Raw genomic sequence first — 16,811 nt, 5'->3', positions numbered from 1 at the left:
TTTTTTCTACTAATTAACTCGCTAAATAGTTCATTTTATTACGAGCAGATTTTATTGGGCACTGTCAGTTTTCAAGATAAATCTTACGCCAATCAATAATTATTAATTTTCACAATTTGTATCTATGTTACAGTTCAAGTTGATTCTCAGTTAGAGTTGACGATTTAAAACGGGTAGTAAAAGTTGATTTGAAAAATTTAACTCAACTTTTACTAGTGTGAGTTGACTATTCCTGGGTCGATTCAGTAAATATTAATTATTATACGAGGATAATCTTGATAATTTTTTGATGACTGTGCGTCTCTTTGTTTTGACCGTTTTAACTACTTATGATTTGAACAGATAGGCCAGGAAATGAGGCTGAAAAAATGGCAAAACCTCGCAATTTTTTCGTCCAGCATCGATTTGTACAAAAAATTTGGGATTAGGCTCATTTTATCCTGTAGTTCATTTTCTATATTGAGCCGTTGTACGCTTTTGGTTTTTTACGGGTTATAACTACCCCTAATTGTAAAAATTGGTTTTTATTAGTTAAATAATGATTGTTTTATGCCTTACGGTATAATATCATAATATTTCAACTCTTAAAACCACCCTTGTTGGAGTTATATATAAAAAATTTATTTATCCTAAAGGAATGATTTCGGCTTGCATCGATTTGCATAAAAATTTGGGATTAGGATCATCTCACCTTGTACTTCATATTCTATAATTCTATATCATGCTCAAGAGCGTTGATTATTTTTAGGGGTCTAAACTCTAAACTACCCCTTATTATCAAAAATTATATAAAAACATTGTAAACCTTAATATGGGCAAAATTTGGTTTTGATTGATTAAATAATGATTGTTTTATGCTTCAGGATATAAATATCATAATATTTCAACCCTTAAAAATCACCCTTAGTAAAATTGCAATTTTTATAAGTAATTTAATAGATCTATACAGCAAAAAAGTAGAATTACGTATAAAAACATTTATTTTGGTGGGTAGTTAGGGGGTTGTTTTCACTGATTTTTTCGTAGAAAAAAGTAGGTACCGACCTTATTTTGATCATAAGTCGCTCAATTTTTATGCTAGAAACTTTTTTTTGAAAGGTCTAATTGTATACTCGAAAAAATATTCTGTACGTTTTCGTCGAAAAATGCAAAGTTTTTCTGTTATTTGGCTTTGAATATTTCAAATTACGCATTTGACGAAAAAAGCTAACCTTTAACATGCCGTATTTCAGTTTGTATTGGTTGTAGAAAAATTATAAAAAAAAGGATTTTGTTTGCGTTTCTAAAAGATACAATTTTTAAAGCTACAGTTTTTTTATTAAATGTATATTTTTTGAGTTATTCTCAAAAAACCCTCTAAAAAAGTTGATTTTTCCGTCAAAAAACTGTTATTTTCAACCGCGAATAACTCGAAAAATATTAGTTTTACGAAGAAAACGTAAAGAATATTTTTTAAGTTATACTTCTTTACCGGCGATAGAGGGTGATTTTTTTTATATGTTAAAACCTATCAGCCCGGCGCATGCGCATTATAACTTTGTTCTGATTGGATGTTCAAAGTTCAAATGACATGTCAAAAATTATCCGATATGGCAGCTGTGGTTTGGAGGTAAAGGTAAAGGGTAAAGGTAAACAAATGTATAATATATTAGTTTTATTGTTGTGAGGACAGAAACAAAAAAGTTTATAATATTGTAGTGACTTTTAAACAGTTTTTAAAAGCAACAGGTACGTAATAATTGTTAATGTATCATGGGTATAAACGTACCTATTTGATCTGCCAAAATACATAGTATGTAATACTTTTATTTATATAATTTGATTACCATCAAAATTTCTATCAATATTCACCTAATATATTGTTTTTTTACTCTATGTTTTGTTGTATTTTTTCAATTCTAAATCATTTCAATTCAAAATTAAAATAATTTGATCAATTTTCAAAATATCAAAATATCACAAGTTTAATCCGTTTAGTTAGTCGATCTTCGTAAATAATGACACATAGTGTCCGTGGCTAAGCGGAGAAGGCGAATGAATTTCAATACCAACCGCTCTTATCAGCGCTGGTTCGAGTCCCAATAGAAACTTTCTTTTTTGTTTTTTTTAATACATTTTATGATTGTAAGTATATTTATTATATAATTGTATTTTCAGAAAATACGTATTTAGTTAAAAAAATTTTCGACAATTAATGTTCAGACATCATTTGTGGCTTGTTTAATGTGTTTGTGTGTGTTTTATTCTTTTATTATTTTAATTTTTGGCACTGTTCTAATAAAAATGTTTTTTTTTTTTTTTTTTTTTTTTATTTAATGGCATAGACATTAGTCATTCAGCCAGTTGCAATAAACAAAATACAATCCTAATCCTAATACAAAATAAACAGAAACAATATATACAAACACAATAAATAATACAATACAATAATAATACAATAAAAACAATAATGGAACTCTGATAAAGTGATAAAACATTTATGACAAAAAAAAAAAGATGCAAATCTGAACTTAAATCATAAAAAATCTCATGCCCGCGTACAAATCTTATAGGACTGTGCGTGTATCTGACAAGAAATCTATAATGATATTGTATATTTGTTGTGAGCCTGTAGCCAGCAAAGACTGTATATTGAATGGTGCATGCATATCAAGTTGAATTAAATTTTTATAGAGAGAGTTTGAATGCTGTTGAAACTTAGTACATTCAAAAAAGATATGATCAAGATCACCCTGCTTTCCGCAATGTTTGCAATTATTGTCTTCAATCACATTTATTTTATATAAATGACTTGGATAGCAAGCATGCCCAAAACGTAATCGATTTATAGTTGTTATATATTTACGTGGAGCTTTAAAACTCTTAAACCATGTATTTTGTGGAATCACTGGTTGTAAAGTGGTGTATCTTGTGGGGTTTGTTAAGCAGTAAAGATTCCATTGATCTTTCCATATCGATAGTTGGTTTCTTTTAAAAATAGTAATAACATCTGATACACATAAAGAATATGACAATAAAGTGCCTGATGTTATACTGGATTTGGCTAAGTAGTCTACATACTCATTATCTTTGAGTCCAATATGTGCCTTAACCCAAATAAATTTTATATTGAAGCCTGAGTCTTCTAACTGCTTTAACATATCCTTTATTAAAAATATGTAAGGATTACTAAATGTTTTGGGCAAAAAAGTATTTTTGATATTCTGTAAAACTGATAGGCAGTCTGAAAGAATTAACGTTTTTTTAGTATAAGAGTTTTTAATATATTTCAACGCTTCGAGTATGGCCAATGATTCCGCAGAGAAAATTGAAAACTCATTGGGAAGTTTGTATTTGAATTCGAAACCTCCTGAGGGTAAAAAATACGCACAGCCAGACCCTTCTCCTGATTTAGATGCATCTGTGTATATAACTGTTGCATCACTGTAGCAGTTCAAAATAGATTTCAGGATATTGTTGCTGATTATGTTGTTTACGTTGTATGTGGGTATTATTACATCAGTTTTATGGAAGAGAGCAAAGTAGTCTAAGTTTTTGTCTACTGTGTTTAATTCCTTTGAAAAAATAGGATTGTTCTGTAATGCAGTACATAAAGGCGGAGATGGTTTTTTAATCCAATACTTGTGAGTAAGATCTGATTCGTTAAGATGACATATACTGGAAAATAATATGTTTGAGAAGTAGTAAGTATAAATTAGTTTAATATTTAAACAAAATATAAATAAAAAGTATATTAATTTCGTTTAAATCATATAATAGAAGTATAACTTCTTACGTGCGTACAAAGTACACACACATTCTTTTTTTCTTAGAATTACATTTTCCATCTAATTAAAATGTAATAAAAAATTCCCGCCCCCAAGATGGGGTCGCAACCACCCCAAAGGTTTTAGCGTACAGCGGCATGATATAGAAAATGATCCTTGGGGTATTCCCTACCTTCTGTGAAAATTTCAAGTAAATTTATGCTGGACGAAAAAATTGCGAGCCAAAATGCTTCATTTCCTGTCCTAATATCCAGTAATATTATTTTTCTACAACCGTGTTAAAAATGCAATTTTTAACACTCCATGCGAGCGTTAAAAATGCCACTTTAAGGCACTAGTGCTTTAAAAAAATTTTAAGGCACTGCAGTTCGTATTGATCGTATATGCAATTTTGATGTAATGTCAAAAAAATATAAAATTGGAATGTCAGTCAAGTTCAAGTAAAAGTTTTGGTAGATATTGTCCTGTAATTACGTTTGTAGAAAAAATATTGTATGATATGCGTGTTAAAAAGTACATTTTTAAGGCACTCATGTGAATTCGACACCTGATATGAAAAACATTGTATCTCCACTTACAATGTTTTTCAACTATGGCTTAAATAGCATCTATAAACGATAACCTTCAATTTGGTCTAAGAACTTGTATCCTATCTTATGTAATTATAAAGTTATTTAACAAAATAACATCATTGTAAGTGCAAATTTTTGATCACTGTGTGGAAAAAACATTGTAACCAATGTTACAATATTAAATTTTTTTATTATTGATGAAAATTTTTTAATAAAACATTGTAACATGGGATACAATGTTTTTCTCGAAACATTTTTATTGAGTAAGTTTTTATAACTGCATTGTAAGTTGTGATACAAGAAAGCAAGGTAGTGGAATATTACGATGAACAACATTGTAAGTCAATATAGTCAGGAGGTAAATTCTATATTATTAACTGCTGAGCATAGTAAGCATGCCTCAAATCGTAAAAACTCACATAAAAATATTAGTTTAGAATTTCAAACAAAAATAATAACACCTATATCATTCACTGCTGAATTAACTTCTACTGATGAAACTCAGATATCAATGGTCACAGTGGATTGCACGCTCAAGATACATCGACAGTGGAAAATTCTACATGCACCGAAGATACAAGTTCACCATTAGATATGTCTGTTAAGAAAAAACAATACCTCAAGAAGAAAAATCTTGGAAGGAAGAGACAAAGGGATCCTAGTGTTTGGAAAATAAATGTCTTGAAGAAACTGGGGAACGCTGGCCAAGAATATACTGCAAAACTTCAAAATTATCGAAAATTAGAGAACTGGGACTGGGACCTGGATGTAACGATAAATGTATCAGAAAATGTTAATCGAAATTATCTGAAAATGATAGACTCAATTTATTTAATAATTTTTGGGCAATGGCTGATCATGATCAACAAAGCGAATATTTATGTAGATATGTTCTCAGACAAGAGATTAAAGTTGCAAAGCTAAAAGAGTCCAGAAGACACTGGACATATGAATATAATTTGCAGTTGGCAGAACACCGACTTCAAGTTTGTAAGAAAACATTTTTGGACACTTTTAACATAACAGATATGTGGTTAACTACAATATTCAAAAAAATTGATAGTCATGAAGGCGGAGGCCGTATACCTGGAGATATGCGTGGTCGCCACAAGAACAGAGCAAATGCTGTAGACGAAAATATTAAAAATTCGATTCGTGCGCATATTAACTCTGTTCCAGCAAAAGAATCACATTACATAAGGCAAAGAACAAGTAAGATGTATTTTGATGAGTCTTGAACTTTTCCCAAATTGTATTCACTATATAATGAATGGATGTTAGAGAATCACCCATGCGATAAACCAACCACCAAAAGTCAGTACAGAAACATATTCAATACTCAGTTTAATATCGGTTTTTTTGCACCAAAAAAAGATATGTGTCTTACTTGCAATATACATAACACTAAAGCAGAGAAAGACCAAATGGAAAAAAAATATGCTTTACATATTGCAAATAAATGTGTTACACGTGAAGCCAAAAATCGCGATAAAGAGGTTTCTAAGAAAACAGAAACGGTTGTAACTGCCTGCTTTGATTTGCAAAAAATATTAACTACGCTCCAATCAGAGGTATCATTGTTTTATAATTATAAAAGGAAGTTTAAAGTGTATAACTTTACTATCTTTGATCTTGGATCTGCGGAAGGCTATTGTTATGCATGGGATGAAACCACAGGTAAAAAGGGGCATAATGAAATAAGTAGTGCGCTATTTGATTTCATTAAGAGAAAAGTTGCTGGTGGAGCATTAGAGTTTAGAGTTTATTCAAATTGTTGTGGAGGACAAAATCGAAATCGAATAATATTTTTAATGTATATTTATGCAGCTAAGATCCTGAATATTAATATTACACACACGTTTTTTGAGGTGGGCCACTCTCAATCTGAGGGTAATTCAATGCACGCCCTCATTAAGCGAAGAAAAAAGAACCAAGTTGTTTATGTACCACAACAGTGGTATACACTGATAAGGTGTGCTAAAGTCACAGGAAAACCATACGATTTGAAAGAACTAAGTCAAAATGACATTTTGGACTTTAAATCAATGTTAAAGAAAATGCGGAATTGGGATTTAGATATACCTAGATAAACGTCAAGTTTTCTGGTCGAAAATACAATACGTAAAAATATATAAAGAACAACCACATATTATTAGTTTTCAGTACGATCTTAGTTCTGATCAATTATCGTTTATAAACTTAGAATGCAAACCAAAATCGAGCAAAAGGGCTACCAAATTCAGGAATAAAAATATACACGATTAATGGGAAGTACAAATTCCTTTAGCATATAATGGGTTACTTCTCATAACCACTTCAAAATAAAAAGATCTTGTTGCTTTGTGCTCTGGTAAAGTTACACCGGAATATTCGGATGATGACTCTGAATAAAAGTTTGCAAGGGGTTAATTTTGTTTATTTTTAAATAGAATATAAACTGTTTTATAATTTGTAAATGTTCATTTTGTAATAAATAAATCTAAAAGATATTATTTTACCTACTTCTTGTTAGTATGTATGACGTAAATTATTAAATACTACTTGTCTGAGCAAAAAAATCACGTTTCAAATAAAACCAATAAAATAAATTAGTCGTAATCTCTTTATTTGGATATTTACTGATTAGTTACAATTTATATCCACCTAACCAAAGAAACACACTGTGTTGAAATATCATTGTATGAACCACTTACAATGATTTTCACCTAAAATTCTGAAAAAATTTGCTATTGTAACTCGACCTAAATCAGGACCAGTAATGTTGACAACAATGTGATATCTAAAAGTGAAAAGCTGAGAAAAAGTTATAAAATATGGATTAAGAACATCACAAAAAATGTAAAAGCTGACCCAGTAAAAAAATAAAATGTTTTAGAAATTTCTTTAAATCGGTCTCCTGTAAACTAAGCAAAAGTTAGTTACAATGTTTTTCATATCAGGTGTCGAATTGCAGAACTCGCTATCGCTCATTCTGCAAACTTTCACATGTGTGCCTTAAACGTGTACTTTTAACACTTATATCATAAATAACTATTAATTTCTAGAATCGGTTGTTTAAGTGTGAATCAACTCTTACTAAATGGCATTGGGAAGAGTATACTTTAACTAGTTGGAGTCTACTTTTACTAGTAAATGTTGAATAAAAATCTTCATTTTATATTTATAATCAACTTTTACTGAAACCAGCCGTTTAAGTTGACTCGAACTAAAAGAATAGTCAACTCCAACTGGATAATCAACTTGAACTGTAACATCTATAATTTCACAAAATTGTATGAGTTTTGTATACACTCCAACTATTTTCAATAAATCTTCTTTTTTTAATGAAAGAGTATAATTGAGCTGTTAATAGCGTGAGGTAGGCATTTTTGTGTGGTATGCTTCCTACTCTGAATCTGTCAAAATGCATTTCAGTTGAGCGAACGGAGTTTACTTTTACTTAAAAATATTTAACGTTTCGATTTCCACTCCGGAAATGTTATCAAAAGAAAATTAAGAGAAATTTGTTAAAAAGGTTTGTATAACTGCCAATTGTTGTTATTGAGGTTGTTATTGAGCCAACATAAATTATTAATTTAGGTTAGGAGGTGTTAATTTTGATTTTTTATATTAATTATTTACTGATACTAATGGGTGACTTCAATGCCAAAGTGGGCAGAGGAAGTGTGGAGTGTTGTGTTGGAATGTATGGATTGGCAGAGCGAAATGAGCGTGGTGAAAGACTAAATTCAGATGTGCCAAACAGAAGAACTGGTAGTTATGAATACAATGTTTAAATTAGCAAATCGCCGGCTCTACACGTGGAAAGCTCCTGGAGACAACAAAGATAGAATTATAAGAAATCAGATAGATCTTGATAAGGAACAGGTACAAGAATCTATTACAGTAGTGAAGACTTACCATGGAGCAGATGTAAACTGGGACCACAACCCAGTAGTAGTAGCAAATATGAATGTAAGATTGAGAAAACTATTAATGAAAAAATCTAGACCACAAATATACATTGATAAACTAAGAGAACCAAATGCATACCAAGAAACTCGAAATAAAATAAATCAAAGTATATAAGAAATAAAACAACAAAATAAGAAAACTACAGATATTGAAACAAAATGGAAGAATATAAAGAACCAAATAGAGGCTGTGGGACGGAAAACATCAACATTTACAAAATCTGCCAAACAAGAATGAATGACACAAGAAATTCTCGAAAAGATGGACGGAAGAAGAATACATAAAAACAAAGATAAAATTAAATATCAAGAAATGAATAAACAAATAAAACAGAAAATAAAACAAACAAATGAAACATGGATGTCCATTAAATGTCAAGAAATTGAGGAATGTGAGGCAAGGTATGACTCTTTCAACACCCATAAGAAGGTTAAAGAAATGATTTCAGGAAATCGTAACAAACCAATCGGGATATTAATAAATGCAGATGGTATTACTATAACGCAAGGCAAATTACGTAGATGGAAAGAATACATTGAACACCTATTTTATGACCAAAAAGTAGAACAATTAGAAGTTGACGGAGAAACCACGGGACCAGAAATAATGAAAGAGGAAGTTATTTATGCCATAAAACACACAAAAGGTAGAAAAGCTCCAGGACCCGATGAAATACCAATTGAACTATTGAAGATAATTGATGAAGATAATATTGATGTCTTGGTAGACCTTTTTAACTCCATATACAAGACGGGACACATACCAAAAGAATGGCTTCTCTCAACTTTTGTAACAATTCCAAAAATCACAAATACTAAAGATTGCTATGACTATCGGACAATTGCATTAATGAGCCACACATTGAAAACCTTCCTTAAAATCATACATAACAGAATCCACAAAAAATAGAACAAAGAAAAAAATTAGAACAAGAAATAAGTGATTCACAGATGGGTTTTAGAAAGGGTCTAGGAACTAGAGAAGCATTATTCGGTCAATGTTCTGACACAACGATGTCTGGATATGAATCAGGACATATATGCTTGCTTCATAGATTTTAAAAAACTTTTTACAGAGTTCAACATGAAAAGCTTTTAAGTATTCTTAAGACCAAAAACATAGATAGTAGAGATCTACAAATTATATTGAATATGTATCAAAATCAGAAAGCAAGAATAAGAGTCGAAGGAGAACTGACAGAGGAAGTAAGTATACTTAGAGGAGTTCGACAAGGGTGCATACTTTCACCACTCTTATTCAACGTCGACAGTGAAGTGATCAAGTATATTCAAATGGGAAATAAGCCACAATTTTACCTAAAAATGATTTTATTTTTTTTATTATTATTTATTTCCCATTTGAATATACTTGATTATAAAAATGCCACAAGAAAATAGCTTCAGAACAACAGTGAAGTGATATTTCAAGAAGCTTTATTGGATATTGTGGACGGTATTTTGGTCAACGGAAATAGCATTAATGATATTAGATATGTGGACGATACGGTCATATTTGCAAGTGACATGGAAGATCTACAGTACATAATACAACATGTATACAATGCATGTGAAAGGTACGGACTGCAAATGAATCTCAAGAAAACGAAATCAATGATATTCTCAAAAAAAAACACAAAATGTAGATATTTATGTTTATTCCTGATCATCAATAATACAACGATCGAAAGACTATAACAACATATAAATATTTAGGAACGTGGCTAACCGAAGATGGAGATCAAACAAAAGAAATCAGATCTAGAATAGAAATGGCAAGAAACACGTTTATAAAATTGAAGAACTTTCTTTGCAACCGTAACCTTAATCTAGAGATCCGCACAAGAATGCTACGTTGTTACGTTTTTTTTACTTTACTATACGGCATGGAAGCGTGGGCAATAAAACAGTCTGAAATCAAAAAATTAAACTCCTTTGAGATGTGGTGCTACAGGAGAATCCACAGAATATCGTGGACTGGAAAAGTAACTAATATCGTTGATTGAGGTATTGATGAGGTATCAATATTTCAATCAGCGCTAATATAGAGGTGTTACAAAGAATGAAGAAAGAATGTGAAGTCATAAAAACTGTTAAAATTAGAAAGATTCAATATCTGGGCCATATAATGAGCGGTGAGAAGTACGTATTACTTAGGTTAATTATTATGCAAGGGAAGATACAAGGGAAGAGAAAACCAGGACGACGTAAAATATCCTGGCTAAGAAATTTGAGAGAGTGGGTCGGTTGCAGCTCATTATAATTATTCAGAAGTGCGGCCAATAAAATTAAAATAGCGATGATGATTTCCAACCTCCGATAGGGGAAGGAACCTGAAGAAGAAGAATATTAATTTACTTTTATATTGATTACATAATGACTTCCATTAATCGAGCTTAAATTTTAAGGCATTTTAAGGGGTTTATTCCATTGCGTGAAGCGTGAATTTAGTGAGCAATACATCTTATTGTATTTTAAAATGAACAAAAATATTCAAGTATATTCAAATTAGTCCAAGTAATGAAGCTTAAAATAGGACAAAACCTCGCAATTTTTACAGAATGAATCGATTTGCTTGAAAATTTGAGAATAAGTAGTGGATAGTCCAAGGATCAAAATCTATATGAGGCCGAAAGGCGCTTTTACCATAGGGGTGGTTGCCACCCCATCTCGGGGGTGGAAATTTTTTATTTTATTTTGACAGCAAAAGTTGGTAAACACATTAATTCTAAGCAAAAAACGTTCTATACATTTTTTTGATAAAAGTAATAGTTTTCGATTTATTCGCTATCGAAAGTGTTGGTTTAAATCGAAAAAAATCATTGTTTTTAATCAGTTTTCTGCTAATAACTCAAAAAGTTTTCGTTCTATCAAAACAAGTTTGCTTAACGAAAATGTACCTTTTGAAAAAATAAACAAAATCGTTTTTATAATTTGCTTTAAAACCAATAGTAATCGAGCTATACTTTATTATACACACACCGGCAAAATTAGCCGAACACGTTAAAAATGGGACATGTTTGATGTCTCGTATTTCATAAACCAGTGGTCCGATTTGAGTGATTCTTTCAGTATGTTATAGCCTTATTATTTAAGAATATCGTTGTAATAATATTGTTACTAGACAGGTAAATACCATTTTATACTGGGTGTACCAATCATACTGTGTTTTTTTCGTAAAGTTTGGAACACCCTGTGGAATATTCTAGCATATGTAAAATATTAGAATTAATACTCTATTGTAGACTTAGGCTTGCTTATCATTTTCCTTTTCGATTCATTTACTTATGTGAGATAATAAAAAAGTTATGTACGTTAACAGCTATCCATGTTTTTCATCAATAAATCCTCATAGTAGGGGAGGAAAGTATACTAAATTTGCAGTTACTCGAGCGTTATGGGGACCTATTGGATTGTGAAGAGTGTGCTAAAATCAGAAAAAGGTTAAGTTAAGTTTTCCATAAAGTGGGGGACTTTTCATTTTTTAATTTAATGTTCCATTTGAAACAATCATTTTTCTCCGATTATAGCGCTGTCTATCCATAATTCGAAAAAATATGTCGAATAAAAGTTGCTTATTTTTACGTAAAGAATCTAAATCTGCAATAAAAATTGGGGGCTCCTATTTAATATTTTAAATTAAATCCCCCACCCCACCTCCGTGGGGGCTCGTGACACCCCACGGAGAGGGGTAAATTAAAAATTATAAATACGACCCCGCGATATTTTGCGAAATGAACATCAGATCGTAAAACTGCAAAATATACCTATTCAATATTTTTCAAAAATCTACCGAATGGCACCAAACACAACCCCCCACGGAGGTGGGGTGGGGGGTTACATTAAAATATTAAATAGGAGCCCCCAATTTTTATTGCAGATTTGGATCCTTGACGTAAAAATAAGCAAGTTTTATTCGCAACGTTTTTTCCTATTATGGATAAATGGCGCTATAATCGGAAAAAACGATTGGTGGAAATGGAAAATTAAATTGAAAAATGGAGAGTCCCACACTTTATGGAAAACTTAACTTAACTTTTTTGGTTGTAGCACCCACTCTTCACAATCCACTCCAGGTCCCAAGAACGCTCGAGTAATTGCAAATTTACCATACTTTTCTCCCCTACTATGAGGATTTATTGATAAAAAACATGGTTAGTTGTTAAAGCACATAACTTTTTTATTTTCCAACATAAGCAAATGAATCAAAAAAGAAAATGTTAAGAAAGCATAATTCTACAATCGAGTTTTAATTTTAATATTTTATATACGCTGGAATATTCCACAGGGTGTTCCGAACTTTAAGAAAAAAACACAGTATGCTTGTTACACCCGGTATAAAATGACATTTACCTGTCTAGCAACAATATTATTACGCCGATATTCTTAAATAATAAGGCTATAACATAAAAAAAGAATCACTCAAATCGGACCACTGGTTTATGAAATACGAGACATCAAACATGTCCCATTTTTAACGTGTTCGGCTAATTTTGCCGGTGTGTGTATGTTAGCTCTTCTTCGTAAAATGCTAAATGTTGTAGTTTTAAAGTCAAAAGACGGGAAAACCATGCATTTTTCGAGGATAACTTGTTCAAGCTAATTTAAAGTATTTAAAAATATCTATCTCCAGAAATCAAAAAAATAGTCCCTAGCTCAAAAATTAAGTGACTTATAGTAAAAAGAATGTCAGTCCCTATTTTTTTTTTCAGCGAAAAATGATCGTAAACTTCCCCCTACTCTCCACCCTAATTAAAATTGGTCATTAACCTTATTTGGTCTTCTTAATTTATGTATTGTTAATAGGTTCCAGAGGTTTGACCGGCTTAGAATGATTAGTTTAAAAAAAATGAGTTAAAAGCGAATAACGAATTTTTGTAGTTTGGTAAAAAATGCCCATTTCTTCAGAATAGAAAGATTAGCATCAGAGATACGAAAAAATATTTAAAAATAAAATTGTAGCTTATTTAATTCCCAAGAACCTGGTTTGCAAAAATTTTTTCTACGGCAAAAATTGAGTGAGCTATTGAAAATTAAAACTTGTAATAACATGCAAAAACCATCTTTACCAACCCTTTCAAAGTCACCTCTTTTTGTGAATGAGGATTTTAAAATGATATAATATTAATAGCCCTGTAGGTCCTGTAAAAACCTACAAAATTCTTTTTTAACAAACTTTCTAGGATAAAAAATAAAAAAGTTACGGTTAAAAAATCAATATATTTTTTTGAAAAAAAAGGAGATATCCAATTGGAAGCATAATAATGTAAGTTAGCGGTGTTCTTAGTCATCGGCCTTATTCATTCTTCTTTATTTATGTATTATTCATAGATTCCAAAAGTTTGACTGGCTTAGAATGATTAGTTTTTAAAAAAATGTAGTTAAAAGCGAATAACGAATTTTTGTAGTTTGGTAAAAAATGCCTTTTGCTTCAGAATAGAAAGAGTAGCATCAGAGATACGAAAAAATATTTAGATATAAAATTGAGTGAATAGTAAATGAGTATAATACCGAAAAACATTGATTTTTTCGATATAAAACTAACACTTTCGATAGCGAATAAATCGAACACTATTAATTTTATCAAAAAAATGTATATAGAATTTTTTGCTTAAAATGAATGTTTTTATCAACTTTTGCAGTTAAAATTATAATAAAAAATTTCCACCCCGAGATGGGGTGGCAACCACCCCCATGGTAAAAGCGCCTTTCGGCATTATATAGATTTTGATCCTTGGACTATCCACTACTTATTCTCAAATTTTCAAGCAAATCGATCCATTCTGTAAAAATTGCGAGGTGAACAGCTACGGTTCCTGGACTAAATGGGAAATAAGCCACAATTTTACCTAAAAATGATTTTATTAACGTTTCGACGCCCAAGTCGGGTGTCGTTGTCAAAATACAAAATAATACTAAATAAACAAAAATGTTGTTGATATAAATGAGTCAGATTAAATAAATTATTAGAATAATTTTTTACTAGCAACAACATTTTTGTTTATTTAGTATTATTTTGTATTTTGACAACGACACCCGACTTGGGCGTCGAAACGTTAATAAAATCATTTTTAGGTAAAATTGTGGCTTATTTCCCATTTGAATATAGTTGATTATAAAAATGCCACAAGAAAATAGCTTCAGAACAACATGAACAAAAATATGTTTAATTTCAGAGTCAAGTCCCATTCTCAACGAATTTTTGTTGCATCAAATTGGTGGATCTGGAGCGGCCGTAGAAGCTTTAAACAAATCAGCTGCGCAAGCGGTCTCGAATTTAAAACCAGAAGAAACAGGTTAGTACTATTTATACTCATTTGCAGTGAAATAATGTAATAAATAAATTAACAGGATAGGTATATTATTGTTAAAAATTATCGCACTACTTCCATTTTCCAATTTGTTTTGGTTATTTGAAACAATATTGAAGTTTACTATAAGAAATCATAAACGTGCAAGTCCGGAGTGGGACGTTTCGATGCCGCCGGTTCATCGCCAGTCCATTTCATCAATATATCAGATAGCCACTAATTGACTGGCGATGAATCGGCCGACATCGGCATCGAACTGGCGGCATCGAAACGGCGGCGATGAAACGTCCTAGACCCAACGGAATGGGACGTTTCGATGCCGCCGGTTCATCGCCGGCCGTTTCGATGCCGCCGGTTCATCGCCAGTCCATTTCATCGCCGTCATATCTCGCATTTCCTAGAATTCCTAATTAATACTAAAAATAACTAATAATTGTAACTGTCGAAAATTCGGAAATATATCAGATAGCCACTAATTGACTGGCGATGAATCGGCCGACATCGGCATCGAAACGGCGGCGATGAAACGTCCTAGACCCAAGTCGGAATGGGACGTTTCGATGCCGCCGGTTCATCGCCAGTCCATTTCATCGCCGTCATATCTCGCATTTCCTAGAATTCCTAATTAATACTAAAAATAACTAATAATTGTAACTGTCGAAAATTCGGAAATATATCAGATAGCCACTAATTGACTGGCGATGAATCGGCCGACATCGGCATCGAACTGGCGGCATCGAAACGGCGGCGATGAAACGTCCTAGACCCTGCAAGTCATATAATTATTTATGTTAGTTCCCAATTTCTGCGACTATATTATATTCTATATGTATAGGTCAAGATCAGAACAATTTTTTTGTTCATGTCATTTCAGTTTGGTACGTGTATTGTTTAAAGTTCATGTTTAAGGTACTAGTACACTTTAGAAGACCAAAAATAATTATTTTTTTTCAAGAATTTTTTTCTCAGAACCCTTATTAAAAATGAACATAAAACTTTTTACATATTAATATCTAACTCTTTAATAATACAAAAAATATATATTTTTTCATTTATGCACGTACACTAATATTGTAGAGGGCGCCAAAGTCGAGGCCTCGAAAAAAAGTAGTTCCGATGGCGGACAGTTAATCTCAGGATTGGGATATCGGAAACAAAAAAATCGTGCTGCATTTCAAAAAGGAAGGTTTCTTACGTGACAATTTACCACAATTTGACCAAAAAATAAAAAATAAATATTTTTTAACCATAAAAAACTGAAGAAAAACGGGCGATTTTTTCACAAATTGTTTTCAAATTTCCGTAAAACCTCTTTTTTTGCGGAATTTTTCACTAACGGTGGTAAATTGTCACGTAGGAACCCTTCCTTTTTCGAATGCCGTACGATTTTTTTGTTTTAGAGATCCCAATCCTGAGATTAACTGTCCGCCATCAGAACTCCTTTTTTTCGATGCCTCGACTTTGGCGCCCTCTACAATATTAGTGTACGTGCATAAATAAAAAATGATATAACAAATTGTCGAAACCAAAAGACTCCATCTTTAAACAAATAAATGTTTAAAAATTTAATAAAATCTTTGGATTTCTTAGTTCGGAAACAGATTCTCTCTTATACCTATGCCCCATCCTTCTACAATTTACAAGGAATAAAGCGTGATGAATGCAGAGACGTGGGGGTCTAAATAGTTGCACTCCACTACACGTCAATTCATCGAGGCAAAGATCAACGAAACTGTCTCCTAATACTCAAAACGTGAGTAAGAACGTAGGTAGAAGAAGGCATTATTTTTATTTTCAATTCAGAGACCATTACCCCCTTTCTATGGCCATTTCGAACCCTTTAGTTCTCATCAGGAAAGTTATCGTAATGATGCTCTGAAAAGAAAATAAAAATCCTTGCCTTTTATGTTAACTATAAAATATAATTAACGTTCAGACGCGTGAGCGACATCTAGTAACAAATTGTCGAAACCAAAAGACTCCATCTTTAAACAAATAAATGTTTAAAAATTTAATAAAATCTTTGGATTTCTTAGTTCGGAAACAGATTCTCTCTTATACCTATGCCCCATCCTTCTACAATTTACAAAAATGATATGTTTTTGTATTCTCTAAAAGTTATATATTAATATGTAAAAAGTTTTATGTTCATATTTAATTAAGGTTCTGAGAAAAAAAAATCTTGAAAAAATGCCTATTTTTGGTCTTCTA

The 16,811-nt window shown here is 31.5% G+C and overlaps 1 protein-coding gene across 2 annotated transcripts in view; it reads left to right on the top strand.

Annotated features, from left to right (window-relative positions):
- LOC114324528 (protein furry) overlaps positions 1–16,811 on the top strand; it is a 274,530-nt gene that overhangs the window by 184,634 nt on the left and 73,085 nt on the right. For both annotated transcript variants that reach the window (XM_028272390.2, XM_028272389.2), the window contains exon 26: positions 14,466–14,585. In XM_028272390.2, coding sequence (XP_028128191.2) covers positions 14,466–14,585 — 120 coding nt within the window. The remainder of the gene's footprint in view (positions 1–14,465; positions 14,586–16,811) is intronic.

The sequence above is a fragment of the Diabrotica virgifera genome, chromosome 6, assembly GCF_917563875.1.
Source record: "Diabrotica virgifera virgifera chromosome 6, PGI_DIABVI_V3a".
In the NCBI taxonomy this organism is placed as follows: Eukaryota; Metazoa; Arthropoda; class Insecta; order Coleoptera; family Chrysomelidae; genus Diabrotica; species Diabrotica virgifera.
The sequence above is the reverse complement of the archived record's forward strand: the minus strand, read 5'-3'. Positions and strand labels throughout refer to the sequence as shown.